The 20,559-nt window shown below is 42.8% G+C and overlaps 1 protein-coding gene across 1 annotated transcript in view; it reads right to left on the minus strand.

The window, feature by feature from the left end:
* Positions 1 to 2,008: 2,008 nt before the first annotated feature.
* SPEF2 (sperm flagellar 2) overlaps positions 2,009 to 20,559 on the minus strand; it is a 199,405-nt gene continuing 180,854 nt past the window's right edge. Inside the window, exons 33-36 of the mRNA XM_068990522.1 lie at positions 20,139 to 20,318; positions 9,484 to 9,723; positions 9,171 to 9,293; positions 2,009 to 2,098 (exon numbers count right to left, since the gene is read on the minus strand). Coding sequence (XP_068846623.1) covers positions 2,009 to 2,098; positions 9,171 to 9,293; positions 9,484 to 9,723; positions 20,139 to 20,318 — 633 coding nt within the window. The remainder of the gene's footprint in view (positions 2,099 to 9,170; positions 9,294 to 9,483; positions 9,724 to 20,138; positions 20,319 to 20,559) is intronic.

A 20,559-nucleotide genomic window follows, 5' to 3' on the forward strand; every position in this document is an offset into this window, starting at 1 on the left:
GCAACACATCACTCTCCAGAAATAGAATACCATTCCCACTGATAATTGAAATCATCTTTGGATCACTCATTGTTTTAGTGACCAATCAAGATGTGATCTGCCTACACATTTTGCAAAAGTGTATTCTAATGCAACTTAACGTTGGCTGTGCTTTTAGTCTTAGGTTTGGGAGCATAGCAATAAAGAAAATTCACAACATCCCTGATTTCATGGAACTTAAACCTAGTGGAGTGATAGACAAACGAGAGTAAATGTACAATTTATCAGTTGTTGATAAGTGCAAGGGAAAAAAAAATTAAAGTGGGCTTGAGATGTATGGGGATGGTAGGTTATTTCTATTTTGTATTATGTGTTGAGGGAAGGCCTTACTGACAAAGTGTCATTTGAATAAAGGCCTGAAGGAAACTGGGGACAGGCCATGATGATATTTGGGAGAAAATCACTCCAGGCAGAGAGAAAAGCAAGTGCAAAGGCCCTGAGGCAGGCATGTGTCCTCTGTTCCAAATAACGTATACTTGTTGCTTATGAAGAGTGAGCTGCAGGGAGAACAGTGGGAAATGAGATCAGAGAGGCAGCAAGGGGTAAGATCCAGGTGAGAACCTGGATGAACCTCTGCACAACATGGGACTCTAATAGAAGGCTAGAGCAATGGGGTGACTTGAAGGCTCCCTCTCCTTGGCTTGGATATGTTGAGTCTGTGATGATGATAAACCATCCAGGTGGTAATCAAGTCCACAGCAAGAGAGAAGTTTGGATTTCGGGGAAAGAAGATGGGAATAGAAATTTCAACTTTGGCCTCATAAAGTCTTGGAAAAGTATGAGTCTTCCAGGAATTGACTGTGGATAGAGAAGGCTGAGTGCTGGGCCCTTCAACTCTTAGGGGCTGAATAGAAGAGGTGTGTGTGAGGTCCAGCAAAGATTCTCAGAAGAAGTAGCCAGTGAGGGGACCCAGAAGGGTTTCAAAGAGGCAGAGCCACTGAAAAGAGCATTGTTGTTCACTTTGCAGAAATATGGATGGACCTAGAGTTTGTCATACTGAGTGAAGTAAGTCAGACAGAGGAGGAGAAATACTGTATGACACCCCTTATATGTGCAATCTAACATAAATTATACAAATGAACTTATTCATAAGACAGAAACAGACTCACCGACATAGAGAATGAACTTATGGTTGCCAGAGGGGAAGAGATAGGGAGTTTGGGATGGACATGTACACACTGCTATGCTTAATGGATAACCAACATGGTCCTACTGTATGGCACAGGGAACACTACTTGATGTGGCAGCCTGCATAGGAAGGGACTTTGAGAGATAATAGATACATGTGTGTGTATGGCTGAGTCCCTTTGCTGTCCATCTGAAACTGTCACAACATTGTTAATGGCTATATATTAATAAAATAAAAAGCTAAAAAATACAACAAAACAAAATCACTTTCTTGAGGTAAGTATCACTGAATTAGATTCACTAATTTACACAAGTAAAGAGCTATCATCGTACATCAATCTCGACAAGACACATATTCTATTAATAAAGGACTATGAATAGATAACAAGGTCATGACTATACCAGAAGCTGAGACAACAGCCTTCTCCTTTACTGGTGAGACACACCTTGGGATTTTACAGAGCAAGAACTATTAATACAAACTGTATGAAGCCATGCTGCCCTGATTTGAGCTTTGGGAGAAATTTTAATGTATCTGCCTAATGCAGATACTTCTCACAGGGACACATCATGATGTATGTGCTTGTTTATTTTTGAAAATATTGTTTTGGTGTCTTCTGTTTTCAGAATCACTTCAAAATGCATTCCTTCTTACTTTGGATTTTGGCTCAGAAATTTAAGGTTTATTACAGAATATTCTTTGAATTAAGGAAGGAAGACTCCCTTTACAGTGCCCCTCCTAGGCTGGTAGGGGCCATTTCTTCACTTACAGTGACAATGTATACAACAAACACCATGTTCACATGAGTTGTTTGGAAGATTCATTGCCACTCCCGTGCCTTCATTTCTTTTCCTCTGTAAGTCTTGAAGGAGACCTCTCTTCATCACTTCCTTGTACATGCTCACTCCTTTGGAGAATTATCTTAACATCCTAAGAGAAGAGATTCAAAGAGAAGTTACAACTCTTAATAAATGAATTAGAGTAATGATTATTAATAATATGGGCTTTCAATATGTGGCAGGATTAAACAGTGAGTTTTTATTTTTTCCTTTGAAAAAATTGTTCTCTATTTAGTGTGAATCCTGCCTTGCAACTTATTAATTTTGCCAATGGAAAGATATCAAAGATCTTAGAGACTTCATTTCCCCATATAGTAAGATCTAATAATAGAGCTGTCATATTAGAATAATTAGATAACATTAGTAAAAGCAATTACACAGTTCTTGTTTAGTTGCTAAGTCATGTCTGACTCCTTGTGACCAGGCTCTTCTGTCCATGGAATCCTCCAGGCAAAAATACTGGAATGGGTTGCCATTTCCTTCTCTGGCAATTACAGAGAGTTTGGCACAAAATGGGCAAGACAAAACATTATTTCCCTATTAATCAATAAAAAACAACATTCATCTTATATTAAAGGAAAATTCTAATGCTAAATTAATCATGTTTACAGATTTGTAGAATTTTAGAACAGCAGATTATTTTGAGGTGGGGAATTATCCCCTTTCTGTTTTCCTTTTTAATATTAGGGGTAGAATGATCTGTTTTTTATCCAATTAAAATATCCAACTATGCTGCATTTTAAATCACAGATGTTTATAAAATAAATTTAAGATATTATCACAATGTATTAATAGAAGGGGTTCAGTTCAGTTCCGTTCAGTCACTCAGTCATGTCCTACTCTTTGCAACCCCATGAACTGCAGCACGCCAGGCCTCTCCATCCATTACCAACCGCTGGAGTTCAGTCAAACTCATGTCCATCGAGTCGGTGATGCCATCCAGCCATCTCATCCTCTGTCGTCCCCTTCTCCTTCTGCCCCCAATCCCTCCCAGCATCAGGGTCTTTTCCAATGAGTCAAATCTTCGGATGAGGTGGCCAAAGTATTGGAGTTTCAGCTTTAGCATCATTCCTTCCAATGAACACCCAGGACTGATGGACTGGTTGGATCTCCTTGCAGTCCAAAGGACTCTCAAGAGTCTTCTCCAACATCACAGTTCAAAAGCATCAATTCTTTGGCGCTCAGCTTTCTTCACAGTCCAACTCTCACATCCATACATGACTACTGGAAAAACCATAGCCTTGACTAGATGGACCTTTGTTGCCAAAGCAATGTCTCTGCTTTTGAATATACTATCTAGGTTGGCCATAACTTCTCTTCCAAGGAGTAAGCGTCTTTTAATTTCATGGCTGCAGTCACCATCTGCAGTGATTTTGGAGCCCCCCCAAATAAAGTCTCACACTGTTTCCACTGTTTCCCCATCTATTTCCCATGAAGTGATGGGATCAGATGGCATGGTGTTAGTTTTCTGAATAGAAGCGGTACTAGCTAGCATAAGGGGAAAATGTAAAATTACATTTATTCAGTTTCCAGGTTTTTTTTTTTTTTTAGGGAACTATTTAAGAGTATAAGTTTCTTTACTTCAGAGCTGAGTTCCAAAAGTTTCTATTTAATTGTAGTCATTTTACTCATGAAAACATGAGTTAGTTCAACATCTGAACAGAGCCCTGCTGAGTGACACCCACATGGCTGTATCAGTCACTGCCAGGAAACATAGTGAATCATTTTCTTGAAGGAGCTTGTTCTTTGAAAATATAGATCTCCCACAGCTGAAGGGCAATTTTGGGCAAGTTAAGTGAAAAAGAACAGCTGCTTGCCATTGACCTTTCTGGTCCTACCCTCCACAGTACTTACTGACAGGTCTTTGCAGAGAATATTATTTTTAACAGCTATTGCTGACTAGTGACTATTTACTTGGGGATTAAGGAATGAGTTGACCTGTGATTATTTGACACTCCATAGCATGGGGGAAAATTATAAGCTCTAGATATTTCAATCAGTCTTGGCTAGATTTATGGCTGAAATCAAGGGCCATAATTTTAACTAACAGTAGTGGAGAAAAGGCTGAGAGAGTCTAGAAATGTTTGGCATGGGTGCCTTGAAAACACAAAGCACTGAAGCAGCCATTGTATTTTGTTATAAACATAATAGAGGCCGTTGGAGTGTATCTTAAAGTCAGATACCTTGAAGACTGTGTCCCTTCTAGGTACATTTATATTTATAGGTACTTTGGCCTCATGTAATCAGGTCCTGACTCATTTATTTCTAAGAAATTCTCCTGTGACATTCTGACTTTAATACTGAAAGATTTATTTTTATCTCCTAGTGAATGGAACCCTTAATATTAAGCCTATCTGCTGGATGTACAGGTTTTGTTAAAAGAGACTCATATTTATGCAGCATATGTGTGCATAACAAGAAGCTACATTTGGTGAGTTGGTGCAGAAAATCCAATGCCCACTTACACTTGTAAATCTACTTATTGGAGGAAATTGACTTTCTTCACTAATCACCCAGTGATGGTGTCATCAATGATCTTGTTATATTTAAGCAAAGGATTTTCTTAAGAATTTAGGAAACTTCTTTGAAAATAACCTCTCTATATAAACATCTATGAAAGAAGAAGTTAAATAAATGAGCTTGAATTGAATAACTATAAAATCCAAAACTAAACATGGATCTTCTGAGTTGGAATTGACCACATGTGGATTCCTGGGACTTTGGTTTGGACTCCCTGTCATCATGACACTCTCCAGTGGAAGTCTCCTTTCTTTCCAGAGAGCAGACACTGAATTTGGCAGATGAAATGCCAGCTTTTAGTTCATCTGTGTAAATTTTGCACTGTTCAGAAATATTTCTTATGCACTGCAACCACCCACAGGCCAGCAGTAATAATAATAGTAATAATAATTACTATGTAGTGTTAGTCACTCAGTTGTGTCTGATTCTTAGCGATCCCATGGGCTATAGCCTGCCAGGCTCCTCTGTCCATGGAATTCTCCAGGCAAGAATACTGGAGTGATCCAGGGGATCTTCCTGACCCAGGAATCAAACCAGGTCTCCTGCATTGCAGGCAGATTCTTTACCATCTGAGCCACCACGGAAGCCCCTACTATGTAGTGAGGGCTTTCTATCTGCCAAGCACGGAGCTAAGCACTTTGTATGGCTTAAGTCATTTAATCTGTACAAGGACCTTGAGAGGCATGTTTGAGAATTAACCCTATTTTATAGATGGGGAAACCAAGGCACCATGGGGTCACTTGCCCAAGGTCACACAGTTAGTAGCTATGAACCCAATCAACATGGCTCCTGAGTCTGCTCTCCTAACCACAAAGCCAGGCCACTTCTCCACAGGAGCAAAAAATAACACGTATCAAAATAATTACCCAAACTGGCCTTTTTCATATGTATTTTAAAATGTTTGCTAGTTCCAAACATGAATCTTGTAAACACAGAGCTGTTGGGTGACAACCTTTACTTCCCACTGTTTATAACAGCAAACAACATTTTAACCTGAAAAACCACACTCTAGTTTTTGCTCTACTTATCTTGAAAGATCTTCAAACAACATCACTGTGGTTAAAGTTCATTTTAAAAATGTGATCTATTTACTTGCACATGGATATCTGGAGCAAAAAAATTGATGACAGGATGAGAGTGTTAGTAATACACTCTTCAGAGATTTTTTTCTTTTCCTTTCTTCTTTTTCTTTATTTGCTTAGTAAAAATGAGAGTAGAGCATCTTACTGGAAAGGGAACCTCTTTCCTTTTCAAGCATCACATTTAGGTTTTTCAGGTCAAAGGCTCAACTCTCGTCGGAATGGTGCCCTGACTAGATTCTAGCAGGTGGTTCACTGTCCTCTTGTCAGATTCCAGGGTGAAGTGATGACAGGGAGGACAGATGAAGGACCAGGACAGGGGAGGATTGAAGAAGCTGACTTGGCAGAAGCACCCTGGCAATGAAGGAATGAACCATCGGACAGCTAGACAGACTGACAAGCTCTCTTTCTACTATTAGGGTGTCAGGTGACATTCATACTCTGAAGCTGGAGGTCAGAACAAGCTCCAGGTGTGGGGTGAGGGTGGGGGGAGGGGGGCAGGTGCTCTCAACCCGAGGGGTCTGTGCACCAAGCAGGATTTGGGGAGCATGAAGAGATCTTTTTGGTCATCAATGCATCAAGGTGCTCCCAGAATATAGTGGGCAGCAATTCAGAATGTCAGATGTTCTGCCATGCCAGAGTTGGTCCTGTGGTATTCAAAATGCCAGGAGTATTTCAGCTGGGGTGCTTGCTGATAAAACTCCTTCCTAAATAAAAGAAATGCACAAAGTAATAAGAAGCCTTCTGACACCAGCTTTCCCTGAGGATCAAAATCCATCTTCAGGGGATTGATCTTTGAAGGCAGTCAGCCATCTATTGATGGAGTTTTTTCTTCAGGAACATGCCAGATAGAATCATCTCTGCAAAAGTCAGTAATAGACATTCTGGTCAGAGTAAAAATGTTCCTAAATCATCCTGACTTTGCAGGGAGTTCTTCTCCCATAATAGGAGGAAGTGATGGTGGAATCATTTTAGGGTCCTAGTTGTTGTTGATAAGACAAGGTAAATCCTACTGCAGATTATTCTAGGGAACTGAAAATTATTTTGCTGGTTTAAAATAGGGGGGTTGTTCCCTGAAATGTGAAACAGAATGCGTAGGATGAAATGCACTCTAAAGAGATGGGCTTCTGGAACCCACCTCACACAGAATGATGGTTGCTCAGAGGACAGAAAAGGCAGGGAGATCCCACAAGTGGCAGACTGCCCCCCATCCTGCCTGTGACAACCATGCACCCACCCACCCACCTCTCTCCACCCCTTTGTCTAGTTCTGATGAGTGCTATTCCCACTAAATCCAGGGTGACACTAATTTATCCCATTCTCATCCTAAGTGGGGAAGAAAGCTGGTCTTTATGAGTGAAAGTAGGAGTGTAAGATGCTGAAAAGGGACCTGTGACATATGGGTTTCATTGTGAAGAGTCAATGTTTGTGGGATGTATGAGTACAATTACTTGGAATATTGCCAACCACATATCCAAGTATTCTGGGCCTGTTTAAATAAAGAGACCCAAATAATTTTACAAAGAGGATGGTTAGATGTAGAGATATAATGATGTGATATGGTTAGACGGCTTCCCTGGTGGCTCAGTGGTAAAGAAACCATCTGCCAATGCAGGAGACACACGGGTTCGATCTCTGGGTTGGGAAGATCCTCTGGGGGAACCCACTCCAGTATTCCTGTCTGGGAAATCCCATGGACAGAGGAGCCTGGTGGGCTACAGTCCATGGCGTCACAAAAGAGTAGGGCATGACTGAGCAACTAAGCAACAACAACAACAATGGTTAGAGATAAGGAAACACTTCATTTCAGTTCAGTTGCTCAGTCATGTCCAACTCTTTGTGACTCCATGGACTCCAGTACACCAGGCCTCCCTGTCCATCACCAACTCCCGGAGCTTGCTCAAACTCACGTCCATCAAGTTGGCAATGACATCCAACAATCTCATCGCCTGTCATCCCCTTCTCCTCCTGCCTTCAATTTTTCCCAGCATCAGGATCTTTTCTGATGAGTCAGCTCTTCACATCCGGTGGCCAAAATATCAGGGAATTCAGCTTTAGCATCAGTCCTTCCAATGAATATTCAGGACTGATTTCCTTTAGGATTGACTGGTTTGATCTCCTTGCAGTCCAAGGGACTCTCAAGAGTCTACTCCAATATCACAGTTCAAAAGCATCAATTCTTCAGTGCTCAGCTTTAGATCACTTGCATCTTATCAAAATGAAAGCACTTTTATCAAAAACTCAGCTAACTCTCTGTAGTCCAATAAACCATTAGGAGAAGCCAAATAGGGAGACTGCATGCTGTTAAGTGTGTGAGACTTGTGAGAAGGTTGTAGCAACCTGCCACATTCTGAAAGGTGGTCACCCCCAGCCTTCTGTAGCCCTTGCTGTCAGGGACCCGGCACTTGCCAGGTAGATGCACATTCAGCATGTGTGGTTGATGTGTGAGGTGATGGTGTGTGCTCTGAGCCCCAGCTCTTCCTCTCTTCCTTCCTTTATTCTGCTGACTTGGTCCAGCCTCTCTGGGTTTGGTCCTCAGTGTTCCCACCCTAAACAGTTTCTCTGATGGAACCCTTATCCCTTCTTTCAGAAGTGCGGTCACTGGATGAGTTACAGCAACAATGTGTATGTGATGAGAGTTTGGTGAATAAATCAGCACTTGGCTGGGGATCAGGGTCTCCTTTGTTCTCTTGGGCAGGGGGATTCTATTCCCCATGCTCTTCAATCATAGGCCAGGGTCATTCGATGGCTGGAATAATGCAGAACATGAATATAGCCACCCATCCAGCTTTTACTGCCATTTACCTCCAGCCTTTTGTGGTAGACTCAAGGCCTCAGAGTCCTGGTGGGGCAGCTCTATGGTATTATCCCTAGTATTGGCGGACCTATTGGTGGTACTAATCATATTACGCATATACTGGTAGTGCTAACTATCATGGTACCCGTGTACTGACAGTCACTTCTACTCTGCCTGAACTCACTGCCCTTGCGGTATTGAGGGCTGGCCTTTTGGCTGGATGCTGTTACCAGCTTCGCTTCCTGAGACCCTGGTCTAGCCTAGTCCAGCTTCTTCCCTCCTTCTCTTCCTCCACAATTGTTTTATCCCACCAAGCCCTGAACCTGAATTCAACCACGTTAAGACAATCAAGAAAAACAGTCCTGATGAACCTATTTACAGGGAAGATAGGGAGACACAGACATAGAGAATGGACTTGCAGGCACAGTGGGGGAAGGAGAGGGTGGGATAAATTGAGAGAGTGGCATTGACATATGCATGTGTAGATATGTATATCATGTGTAAAATAGATAGCCAGTGGGAAGCTATTATATAACAGACAGCCCAGCCTGGTGCTGTCTGATGACTTAGAGGGGTGGGATGCGATGGGAGAGGGAGGCTCACAAGGGAAGGGATATATATATATATATATATATATATATATATATATATATATATATATAAAACAATGCAACATTTATAAAGCAATTATTCTCCAATAAAAATAAAATAAAATTATAATGACAATTTTAAAAAAGACTGTATTAGGATCTTTGGGTAATACTCACAGGGATCTTATAGACTGGATAACTTGAAATCAGGTCTTGAATAAAAGGATGCTTCAGAAGAACAGCAACTTCAATTGGCTCGAGGTTCTTGGAACCTAGGTCCTGAAACACTTTTATGAAGTTCTTAAAAAGATACAAAAAATAAGTTAATTAAATCTATGATCCTGATGATATTAAAAATGATTTACTAAAGGAATCATCATGATTTCTATACGTTGAGACATTTCAGGAGAAATTCGATGACCATACACTCAAAATTGATGGAAATTTTCTTGGGTATAGGTTGTCTCTTTAATGAAAGAATCCAACCAACCTCTAAATAAATGTTCTCTATCTTTTGGTGGCTGGCAAATCTGTTAGCGTCCAGTACTTCATTTCCTCCTCGGAACACTTGGAGTAATGTTTGCATGGAAATCATTTCCGTATTCGCATTTTCAGGGATTTCTTCTTCCTTTTCCTCCCCATCCTCTTGTAATTCTCTTTCCTCACTCATAAAGTTGTCCTCGAGTTCAGGATATTCCTCAGTGGGACTCATATCAGTAAAGGAAGAGGTCTGTGCAATTAAATAAAGAGAAGATGAAGTCTTTCCAGTAATAGAGATATTTACTGCTGCTGCTACTGCTAAGTCACTTCAATCATGTCCGACTCTGTGCGATCCCATAGACGACAGCCCACCAGGCTCTGCCGTCCCTGGGATTCTCCAGGCAAGAACACTGGAGTGAGTTGCCATTTCCTTCTCCAATGCATGTAAATGAAAAGTGAAAGTGAGGTCGCTCAGTCGTGTCCAACTCTTCGCGACCCTGTGGACTGTAGCCTACCAGGCTTTTCCGTCCATGGGATTTTCCAGGCAAGAGTACTGTAGTGGGATGCCATTGCCTTCTCCGAATAGAGATATTTAGAAAACACCAATTTTGTCCCAAACTTTTTATGCCTCGCGATGGTAATGCCCACTGGTGTGCTGCAGTCCGTGAGGTTGCAGAGAGCTGAACATGACTTAGCGACTGAGCAACAACCACAGACTAGCTAAACAAAGTCTAAAGATAGAATATGCTAGACAATAAGACAAGTCTTTCTTCCTTCTCCAACTCAGAAACAACAGCAAGAAGAAGCAAAAGTGGTTACCAACTGGGAAGGGTGGGAGAGGGATAAATTAGGAGTTTGTAATTAACATATACACACGAATATATCTATAAAATAGATAACCAATGTCTTACTGCATACTCAATACTTTGTAATAACCTATGAGGGAAATGAATCTGAAATGAATCTGAAAAATATGTATGTATAGCTGAATCACTTTGCTGTACACCTGAAACTAACACAGCACTGTAGATCAATTATACTTCAATAAAAAATAATAAAGTAAAAAGAATAAAAAGAAAAGAAGTAGAATATGCTGGCTGCACTGGAAATCATGTCAAAATTCTAGACCAATTCTGCTGGTACTTGACAGAGGCCTTAGTGTGGGGTGAGTTTTATTTACTTTCACACATGCTTTTGCTTATCACTATTTCAAATATACTGTATGCACTTGTACTAAGTCCCGTCGGTCATGCTCCATTCTTGGTGACCCTATGGACTGCAGCCCACCAGGCTCCCCTGTCCATGGGATTCTCCAGGCAAGAATACTGGGGTGAGCTGCCATTTCCTTCTCTAGGCGATCTTCTCCATCCAGGGGTAGAAACCACCTCTCTCCTACAGGCAGGTTCTTTACCACTAGTGCCCCCTGGGAAGCCCCAGATACACTGTATTACTCAATAAAAAAGGACTGAAATGAATTGTGTGACTTCTGTCAAACTTTTACACATGAATCTAGATTTTTGACAGGATTTGCTTTGGAAACTGCCTGCAGTCTAGAGGTCGTGGCAGGTTAATTTCTCAAGTTTGATAGATTCTGAGAAACTTTGGGGCCTTTGTTTGGATACTGGATGTTAAACTCAATGAAGCACTCAGAAAGTAAAATAGAAAACAGATTGAATACAGACAGATTGGGATTCATATTGCTGCTCTTTGAAACTTGGCCAAGAGAAATGAATTTAGATGCTGTCATTCTGAGCATGGGAAAGAGTAAATTGTTTCTGATGTAGTTTCTTATGTATCAAAAGCCTGAAAAGTATCGCCTACCTTTTGACCCCGTAATTACTGATCTAGGAACTGATTCTAAAGAAATATTCATGTGCACCAAGACTTTTGTATGTGGATGTTCATTTTGTGTTACTTACCCCCAAATAGAAAACCTATGATTCCAACAACAGGGAATGGTGACATCAATGATAGTATCATTGGAATGATGGAATGCTGTGCTGCTGTGTGCATTTTAGCTTAGAATGATAGTGAAAATGACAGTGAAAAAACACTCATGGGATAAGCGCAAAAGGGAACAAAACACAAATAATAAATACTGCCGGGGTCCAGCCCCGGTGGATCCAGGGTAATTCAAAGTGGGGACGGCATGGTGAGGAAAAACATATTGATTTAGAAATATAAAAGAGAGATTAGGAAAGAATAGTGTAGTAGGAAAATTTAGTGGAGAAAAGAGGCTGAATAACTTGGTTTAGGGGAAAGCTAATAAAACCTCAGGATAAGAGATTTGCACCATCTACATTAGGCCACCAGTGCCCGTTTGAATAGAGGAGGGTGCCCCGCCTTGGGCTCCCTCTCTCATGGATCTTAGAAGCCAGGGCAAGTAAGTAGACATGGTGAGCCTCCACGCCCAAGATGGGAATTCAGACTGAAAACAGAGTAAAGAAGACACGGGGGAAACCAGTCCAGTGACTGGCCCATCCTCTATTGTCTGGAAAGGCCTTATATACTTTTGATTTTACATAGAGATCAATGGATAATACAAAATTATGCAGTGTCAACTGCCCTGACTCTTATCGAGACCAGGCTTTCTCTCTGCATACCTAGTTGTATACATAAGTCTTAGGTGATTTACGTCATCTTCTGGCCAGAAGGCCAATTAACATTTTACAGCCCTTTTCTGATAAGGGGAATAGTGTTGTTCTTCCCAAAGTCTGGTGCCACTCTCAGAAAGCACTAAATAAAGTTACATTCTTACATAGCAAGGATACAACAATTTATAACAAGGAAAAAGGAGTACAGTGATGTATAACAAAGAGAAAATTAATTAACTCAAAAGTCTAGTATCGCTAACATCAAAACTACTATATTCCTATTTCTGCATCCTGATTACATTGATTAATATCCTCCCAGGTGCCTAAAAGATAAAGGATATGGAGGCCTGGTGGCAAATATTAACTTAACGATGGAACCCTTCACCAAACTAATTCTTAGCTCTAAAAGGCTCTATATCTTCGAGATGTTTTGAGCTTCGTGCCTCTCACAGTTGGGGGCTGTAAACAATCCACAAGTTGTAAAGTCTGAGCAGACTGGTCAGATAAGTTAGAAAGCCATCAAAGTGGTTTAAACCGAGACATTCTTTTTATATGCAGGAGACTGCTAACTGGAGCCCTAAGTTAATTCCTTTTAGAGGCAGAAGAGTGGAAAGCACAGTACAATAAGGCAGGCAGACTCTGGTTTTTGGGGGTAGATGTTCAGGAAAACCCAGGGGGAACCCCTGAAGCCTGACTCGCCTTGCCCATCAGGCCTCTCCACATGACCTTGTCGGGTGGGATCTCCCGTGCTGGCTCCTAGCAAAATACACCAGGGTCCTCATTTCCTTATATATCTAAAACTTATTAATGAAAAAGAAGAGAAACTGATACATTAAAGAACTGACAGTAGTTACTACCTCTGATTGGTCAAACAGGTGATTTACTTTTTATTTTGTACTTTGCAAGTTCTCTACAGTAGATTTGTATTTATAATATTTACTGCAATAAATGTGTTGTGTGTTTCAGATGATGAGGTGATAGATATTCAATGATTTGCTGTTGGGGTCCAGCCCCAGTGGATCCAGGGAATTTGAAGCAGGGATGGAGTCGGTGAAGAAAGATTAATTAGAAATTTAAAGAGCGATTAGAAGAGAATAATGTAGTGAAAAAATAGAGGATAAAAGAGACTGATATTTCTTGGTTTACATGGAAAGCTAATAAAGTCTCAAGACAAGAAACTTGCACCATCTATGTTAGGCCACAGGCACCCACTTGAATAACGGAGGGTGTCGCGCCTTGGGCTCCCTCTCGTGTGGGTCTTAAAAAGCCCAGGCAAATAAGTAGACACAGTGAGCCTCTGTGTTCCAAGGGATCAGCCTGAAAAAGAGAGGGAGGGAGAGGGAGAAAGAGAGAGAGAGAGTCAATACGGGGGAGGCCAAGCTTGTGCAAAAACCCTGTAACTTTATTTTTAAAAGGTGCTTATATACCCTAAGTTTTACATAATGGAAGATACAGAGTCATGTAGAGGCAGCAGTCCTGACCCTTATCGATACCAGGCTTTCTTTCTGCATATCTTTCCGTATACAAAAGGTCTCAGGTGATTTACATTATCTTCTGGCCAAGAGGCCTGTTAACACTTTATGGCTCTCTTCCCTAATGAATGTTAATCTCATTTCCCCTGAAGTGTTTTTCTTTAATCTGTATCACCCTCAAAGCACTAAAGTTACATTCCTGTAGAACAAAGGTGCAGTGGGTTATAACAAAGAAGGTACTTAACTCAAAGATCTATGTTGCTACTTGTTTTTTTGTATATACCAACTATATCAACAAATAAAAGATATGAAAACTTGGCAGCAAGTATTGGCTCAACAATGAAACCCTTAATCAGTCCTATTCTAATGATTTTGACTCCTCGGAAGCCCCTACATTCCTAGGATGTTTTAAGCTTCCTGTGCCTCTCGCCATCGGGAGGCTGCAAACAATCACATGTGCAGCTGAAGGAGTCCAGACAAACCTGTCAGCCAGGCTAGAAAGCCATCAGAGGGGTTTTTGGATTGAAACACTCTTATTATGCCCAGGAGATTTATTATCTAAAATCTCCAAATTAACTTTTTCCAGAAAAAGGTGGTGGAGGGACAGCCCCCTGTTAATGTCAGAGGAGTTGGTGAAAGGCATAATATAGTAAGGAAGACAGCTTTTGGTTCTGGGGATAGATGCTTGAGAGAATCCAGGGGGGACCCCTGAGGCCTGATCCCACCTTTGCACTTTGTCAGGCCCCCTTCCTCATGACCTTTGCCATGGGTGGGATTCCCCATGCTGGCTCCTGGCATTTTGCCATGAAAAAATGAGTGTTTTCAGAATGTTGACTGGCCCGATGTCATAGAATACCTGAGGGCTGGTTCTCCTTTATTCTGAGGAAGGAAAAATGCTAATTTAGGTTTAAAATTAGAAGAGGGTGCCATTGCCTGCACAAACTCAATTCAGTAGAAGCATTACGTGCATAGATCATACAAGTTCTTTCCAAATAGCCACTGAAGTCCCATGTGTAAAAAGACTATACCAGGGCACAGAATTAAGCCTCTGGTCATCATAAGCCCCTCTGAAGGATGTGTAGAGGCACAGGGTGGTGCAATGGAGATAGGTTGCATTTGGCCTAGTTCTGTGTGGTCACCTTGCTTTAGTTGAGTTTCTGTATCCTTTGCTAAATTGGAAATATAATCTGATCTTGAAGTTCTTGGAACTGAGTATATCTATCTATTTAGTCTTCCTTGTTTATCTATCTGTCTACCTATCCAATTAGCTTCTTCTCCATTTTAAGCAACTGCAATATTGATTTACTTGGCAGAAATGTGAAACTGACTTTTTTGTCTCTACCTAGGAAGCTTTGGCAGAGAAGGCAATGGTACCCCACTCCAGCACTCTAGCCTGGAAAATTCCATAGATGGAGGAGCCTGGTGAGCTGCAGTCCATGGGGTCGCTAGGAGTCAGACACGACTGTGCGACTTGACTTTCACTTTTCACTTTCATGCACTGGAGAAGGAAATGGCAACCACTCCAGTATTCTTGCCTGGAGAATCCCAGGGACGGGGGAGCCTGGTGGGCTGCCGTTTAAGGGGTCACACAGAGTCGGGCACCACTGAAGCAACTTAGCGGTGGCAGCAGCAGCAGCAGGAAGCTTGGGAATCATCACACTGGCTTCCCATCAATAATCCCTTGAAGAGATGGAACATTGAGTGTGGTGAAAAGAATAGTATTGAGACATAGAATGTCTTGCTGCTAGTATGAAGAACGAGTGAATTTCTATTCAGACAGAAACTGTAGGTGAGCACATGATGAACTGGGATGGATGAGCAGGCGATACCAAAATTAAAGAGCCCAAAGTCTCAAAGGCTTGATATTGTCATCATGGGATAAATGGATTTTTAAAAATTTTAGCCCAAAGGTAACAAATTAAACATTTGAATGAACAACGTCTTTCAAATGGCATTATGTAATTAGGTCTTATTAGGTCAGAGGATACTTTATAAGCATTTGCTAGTTTTGCTCTTTAAGGGGTTGGACAGAATAGATTTAGTGGTTCAGTGGGAAGGAAGGGAGTGAAGGGCGGCCAAGATCAGAACCCAAGGAGCCAGCTCAGTCTCCTGGCAGGACTTCAGGGCGTGCACGGGAGGGGGTGCTCTCCAACAGACCACAATTGTGGATATGGATGTATGGACAAAACCAGGCATGCTGGTTTGGAGAAAAGCCAGGGCTTCTGAATGAGCAATTATTAGAGGCATCAAAACACCGTGTGAGTCACATTATCTTCTAATCAGCAGGCAGATTGTGGGCTGGCAAGCACTTTGTCACACTCTCAGAGGTAGCCCTTGAGGACTCCCAGCAACATGTTCTCAGAATGGTGCCTGAGTGTGAACTTCTACCATTCAATCTGTTTAGTTCCCCACATCTCAGAAGCAGAACAGAAGGTCAGTCCTCCGGACTAATGTGAACAAAGCATCAAAGAGCAGAATGGGAGGAACGTTTAAGTTATTTGAACCCCAAGGCCTCAACCCACCTGTCAAGATGCTTTAACAAGACTCTCAATACGTGGGCAGTTCAAGCTCATAATTTACTAAATTCCAATATCATAACCCCGAATCCCACAGGCCAGGATGAACAAACATCAACTTCTTTGATGTTTCACATTGACTAGTGCCTGGTCACGAGTGCTTGGCTCTGGAGCTTCTTTAAACTACCCAAAGAAGCTGTGGATATAAACAGGAGGTCTGTGCCACACTGACTAAACCAGCGTGTAAGGAAGAATACAGTGAGGAAGAATGAAACATCAGGCAGATTTCCAGTTGTTTATTTGGAAAGCAAAAACTGAGATCTGATTAAATGTCTTGGGAGTAAACACAGACCTGTTAACCTGTTAGAGGCTTTGTTTCTGAGCAGGCTCATTTTAACTTCCTGGGATCAGGTTGCCCAGGAAACCAGAACACAGTTGGAAAGGGCACCGAGAGGCAGCAGGATAATTGGAGGCAGGATGGTGAGAGCTAGGAGGAGGCAAGAATGGGGGAGGCGATGGGTCCTGTATGCCAAAGGCTCCTATGCTTCACTCCCAGCCAGGAGCATGCCTGTGTGTGTGGCATGTGACAGACCTGCCCCCACCCTGGTTTCTTTGCTGCTGTGCAGTGGTTGTGGGAGAATTCTTGCACAGTGTCCTTGGACTTTAAAAGAGTTCTTAAGAGAAGTAACCCAGGGAGCTGCTTCCTGGGCAAGCACTAGCTCCGGGGTCAAGGCCAGAAGGGATGCAGCCTCTTACAGTGCTGCTGGTAGCTGGCCTGGGTGCTACCCATCCAGACAGCTGTCTGTTGCTATGGCAACTCTTCTAGCATAGGCTGCCTTTTCCTGGTTTTTCTGGTGACTCAGTGCAGCCTCTGGGAGAAGGAAATGGCAACCCACTCCAGTATTCTTGCCTGGAGAATCCCAGAGATGGAGGAGCCTGGTGGGCTGCCGTCTATGGGGTTGCACAGAGTCGGACACAACTGAAGCGACTTAGCAGCAGCAGTGCAGCCTCCAAATCTGCTATTGCTTCTGCCTCTTGAATGTCTGCTCTCCTCCTCTCTGCTTCAGAGATGGGAGTCCACCCCTTCCTTCTCTCTTCTTCTCTTTCTTCCCTTTTACCAACACACATGGAGAACTTGTTATGTGCATTGCTGAGCACTTGCTACTTTAGAGGACACAAAGAGGGGTAACAAGTTGTCTCCAGTGCACAGTGGAAATAACAGGAATAGGAGTCAATAGATAAACCACCCCCTGCTTGCATTACTAGTCTTGCTTCCCTCCTGTGCTCCCTACAGTCTATTCTATATGGGCATCCACTTCAAATGAAATGACCCTGCTCCAGTGCCTTCTCATCTCATCTCTTGGCACAGCCAAAGCCAAGGTCCTTCCAGGGGCCCTCAGAGTCCTCTCCTCATCACTGTCCTTTCCTGCTGCTCTCCTCCAGCTCAGTGCTCTGCAAGTGCTGACTTGAGGTTCTTTGGGATGCACCAGGCAAGGCCCCACATGAGGTCTTTTGCATCCATTGCAGTCTTCATTTAAATGCTCTTCCTCCAGAGGTCTATCTGCAAGGCTCTCTCGCTCACCTCTCTGGGCCTTTGCCTATATGTCTTTGCACTGAGACACCTTCTGTGAAGACCCTATTTAACACTGCAACTCCTTCCCAGACTCGTGTATTTTTCCCTATCTTCTTTTTCATCTGTGGCATTCATCACCATTTGATTTAGCCTTCACTTTACTTGCCTTATCCCCAGGTCAAGGGTAGTTCCAAAGTCACCAAGGTGCTGGATAAGTAATTGAATAAATGCCTGGGTACGTGGGATGGTTCTCAGTCTTGCCGGAGAGGATCTGGATATAAATGGGGCCCAGGTGAGGGAGTGGTCAGTGTGTCAGGGGGAGCTTCATGAATGAGCTGGTGTAGGAAATAGGCCTTGAATACTGGAGAGGCCTTGAACCTTTTGAGATGAGCTGGCAGGTGCTCCAGGTGGAGGGAGCAGCAAGAGCAAAGACACAGAGGGGGCAAAAAAGAAGGCACAGACCTCTCTTTGGATCAGTAAGGCCTCATGCTAATCTGTCATTTATTCTGTGTTCCCTCCATGTTTGGGCCATCATTCCCTCTTCCTCCCATTCTTTCTTGTATGGTGAAAGTGAAAGTGTCAGTCACTCAGTTGTGTCCTCTGTCCATGAGATCTTCTAGGCAAGAAGAGTGGGTAGCCATTTCCTTCTCCAGGGGACCTTCCTGACCTAGGAATTGAACCTGGGTCTCCTGCATTGCAGGGAAATTCTTTACAGTCTGAGCCACCAGGGAAGCTCTGTATGGGTATGGGCAGCTGGATTTGTAACCCTTGTAGATCACAGGACTACACAAAGGGTATAATTTACAAAGCTAACAGTGAGTTAGCTGATTGTTCCACTCAATGAAATGTGTTTACTGAGCTCTATAGCAGTAATTCAGGTTCAGGAATGCAGGTTTGGGGATGCAGAACAAGACAGATGGCCCTTCCCTGACCACCGGGAGCCCAGAGCCCAGAATGGAAGCTGACCATGTAAAGCAGTTGTCTGTGAGGGTTACTGTGAGGGAAGAAGTGCAGGGAGCTATGGGAACACAGGCAGGGTGCTGCCACCACTGCAGGTCAGGGAAGGTCTCCTAGAGGACAGACATTTCATAGAGACCTCAAGGCAGGTCATGATCCATGCCAGAGATGGGTGAAGGAGGCCCAATCCATACAGAAATGCAGAGACATCCCTGTGTGTGTGCGTGCTAAGTCATTTCAGTCGTGTCCAACTCTTTGTGACCCCATGGACTGTAGCCTGCCAGACTCATCTGTCCATGGGATTTCGCAGACAAAAATACTGGAGTGGCTTGCCATTTCCTCCTCCACGGCATCAACCCAGGGATCAAACCTGCAGCATCTCTGTCTCTTATGTCTCCTACATTGGCAGGCAGGGTCTGTATCACTAGCGTCACCTGGGAAGCCCTGGGAAAGTGGCAAAAGGAGTCTCAAGTGAAGGCAGACTGCATCTGGCTTGTCATTTATTTGGGAAAATGTAAGTGGTCCTCCTATGGTCTAAGAAGACAGCATTCTCGAGTGGGAATAACAATAACTTGTTGCTGAACTTTGTGTTGTTGAGTCAGTGTTAATGCTGCATTGACAGAGCACTGGGGTGAAGAGCCCTGAGCTGTCAGCTTCCTAGACAATAGTCCAGCCTCAGCCTGGTTCTGATAGAAGGGGTAGGAATTCTTCCTGGCCATTTGCCCAGGGATGACATTTGGAGATGAGAGGGTCTATCTATGTCTTTTGGGATGTGAAAGGTATCACAGGAGCTTCACATTTTCACTCAGAGAACCCAGCATATTTTTTTCTATGAAAGGAAAAGAACTGTGGCTGGGATATCTGAGGAGTCTGGACACATAGTAGCCCTCTGTCCTCCGTGTCCACAAAGAAGAACAGAGGAAAGCATTCCACTATGAGGGCCACAGCTCACCTCACAAGGTCTGCTGCAGACTAAAAAGTCAGACCAGTGGGTACCTCATAAGTCAGTACTCTGTTCTGAGACTTTTCTATCTGCCCTGCCCCCCACCAAAGTCAGGGAATGTTAACCCTTGATAAATCTATGGTGGGATGTGAGGTTTTATTGTACATTAAGGTTTTCTGTCCCTGGAAGCAGGTGACACAAAGATTGCCCATGCATCTTAGGTGGCCAAGTTTGGGCCTGAAACTCTATCAAGTGTTACAAATCTGTGGTATATGTTCGAAGGTTGAACTTGTTTTACATAGAATTTCCACACAGTGTGACAAACAGCCTGGATTAATACCCAGTTCATTCTCATTTATCAGGATTAGCACTTCATGCAAAATAAAGACTGTCCCTGACAGAGCAATTTTGGTTCCACCAAGAAACTTTGAGCAAATTTTGGATTTTACTACCAAAGCATTTTTTTTTGAGAGTTGGCCCCAAGTTCTAATCCAACTGAGTACGGCCAAGTCTATCCAAGACCTAGTAAAGCATTGTGTGAGGAAAAGTTCAGAATCTTCTGGGATCCCCTCCAGACTCCAGCGCTAGTCCATTTCTGGAACACAGTTACCTTTGCTGCAACAGGATGAGACATTTCAATTGGCTGGAAGATGTGAGTCCCAATGGCTACGCTGAGGGCCCTGTAGACCCCTTCTGTACTGTCTGGATGGCAAGCAAAATAAAGCAGCATCTGTGTGTAGTCAAGCTGGGGTGGAACCTTCTCACAGTCAGCAAACAACCTAAAGAAAAACTGTCACACAAAAAAGAGTTTCAGCCAGAGGGAAAATGCAAACCATCGGGTAGACAGTGGATGCACAGACAATGAAGAATCTCTCCAGGAATTTTGGAATAAGGTCATTTTCTGAGGACTGAATTATTGAAACTAACATGTAATGAATGGTATTAACTTAAAAGTAAGCTAAATATTAAAAAAAAAAAAAGTAGGGCTCTAAAAATTCTGATGTTCTAATGAGGTGGGTGAACCTAGAGCC

The sequence above is a fragment of the Capricornis sumatraensis genome, chromosome 18 (assembly GCF_032405125.1).
Source record: "Capricornis sumatraensis isolate serow.1 chromosome 18, serow.2, whole genome shotgun sequence".
Lineage (NCBI taxonomy): Eukaryota > Metazoa > Chordata > Mammalia > Artiodactyla > Bovidae > Capricornis > Capricornis sumatraensis.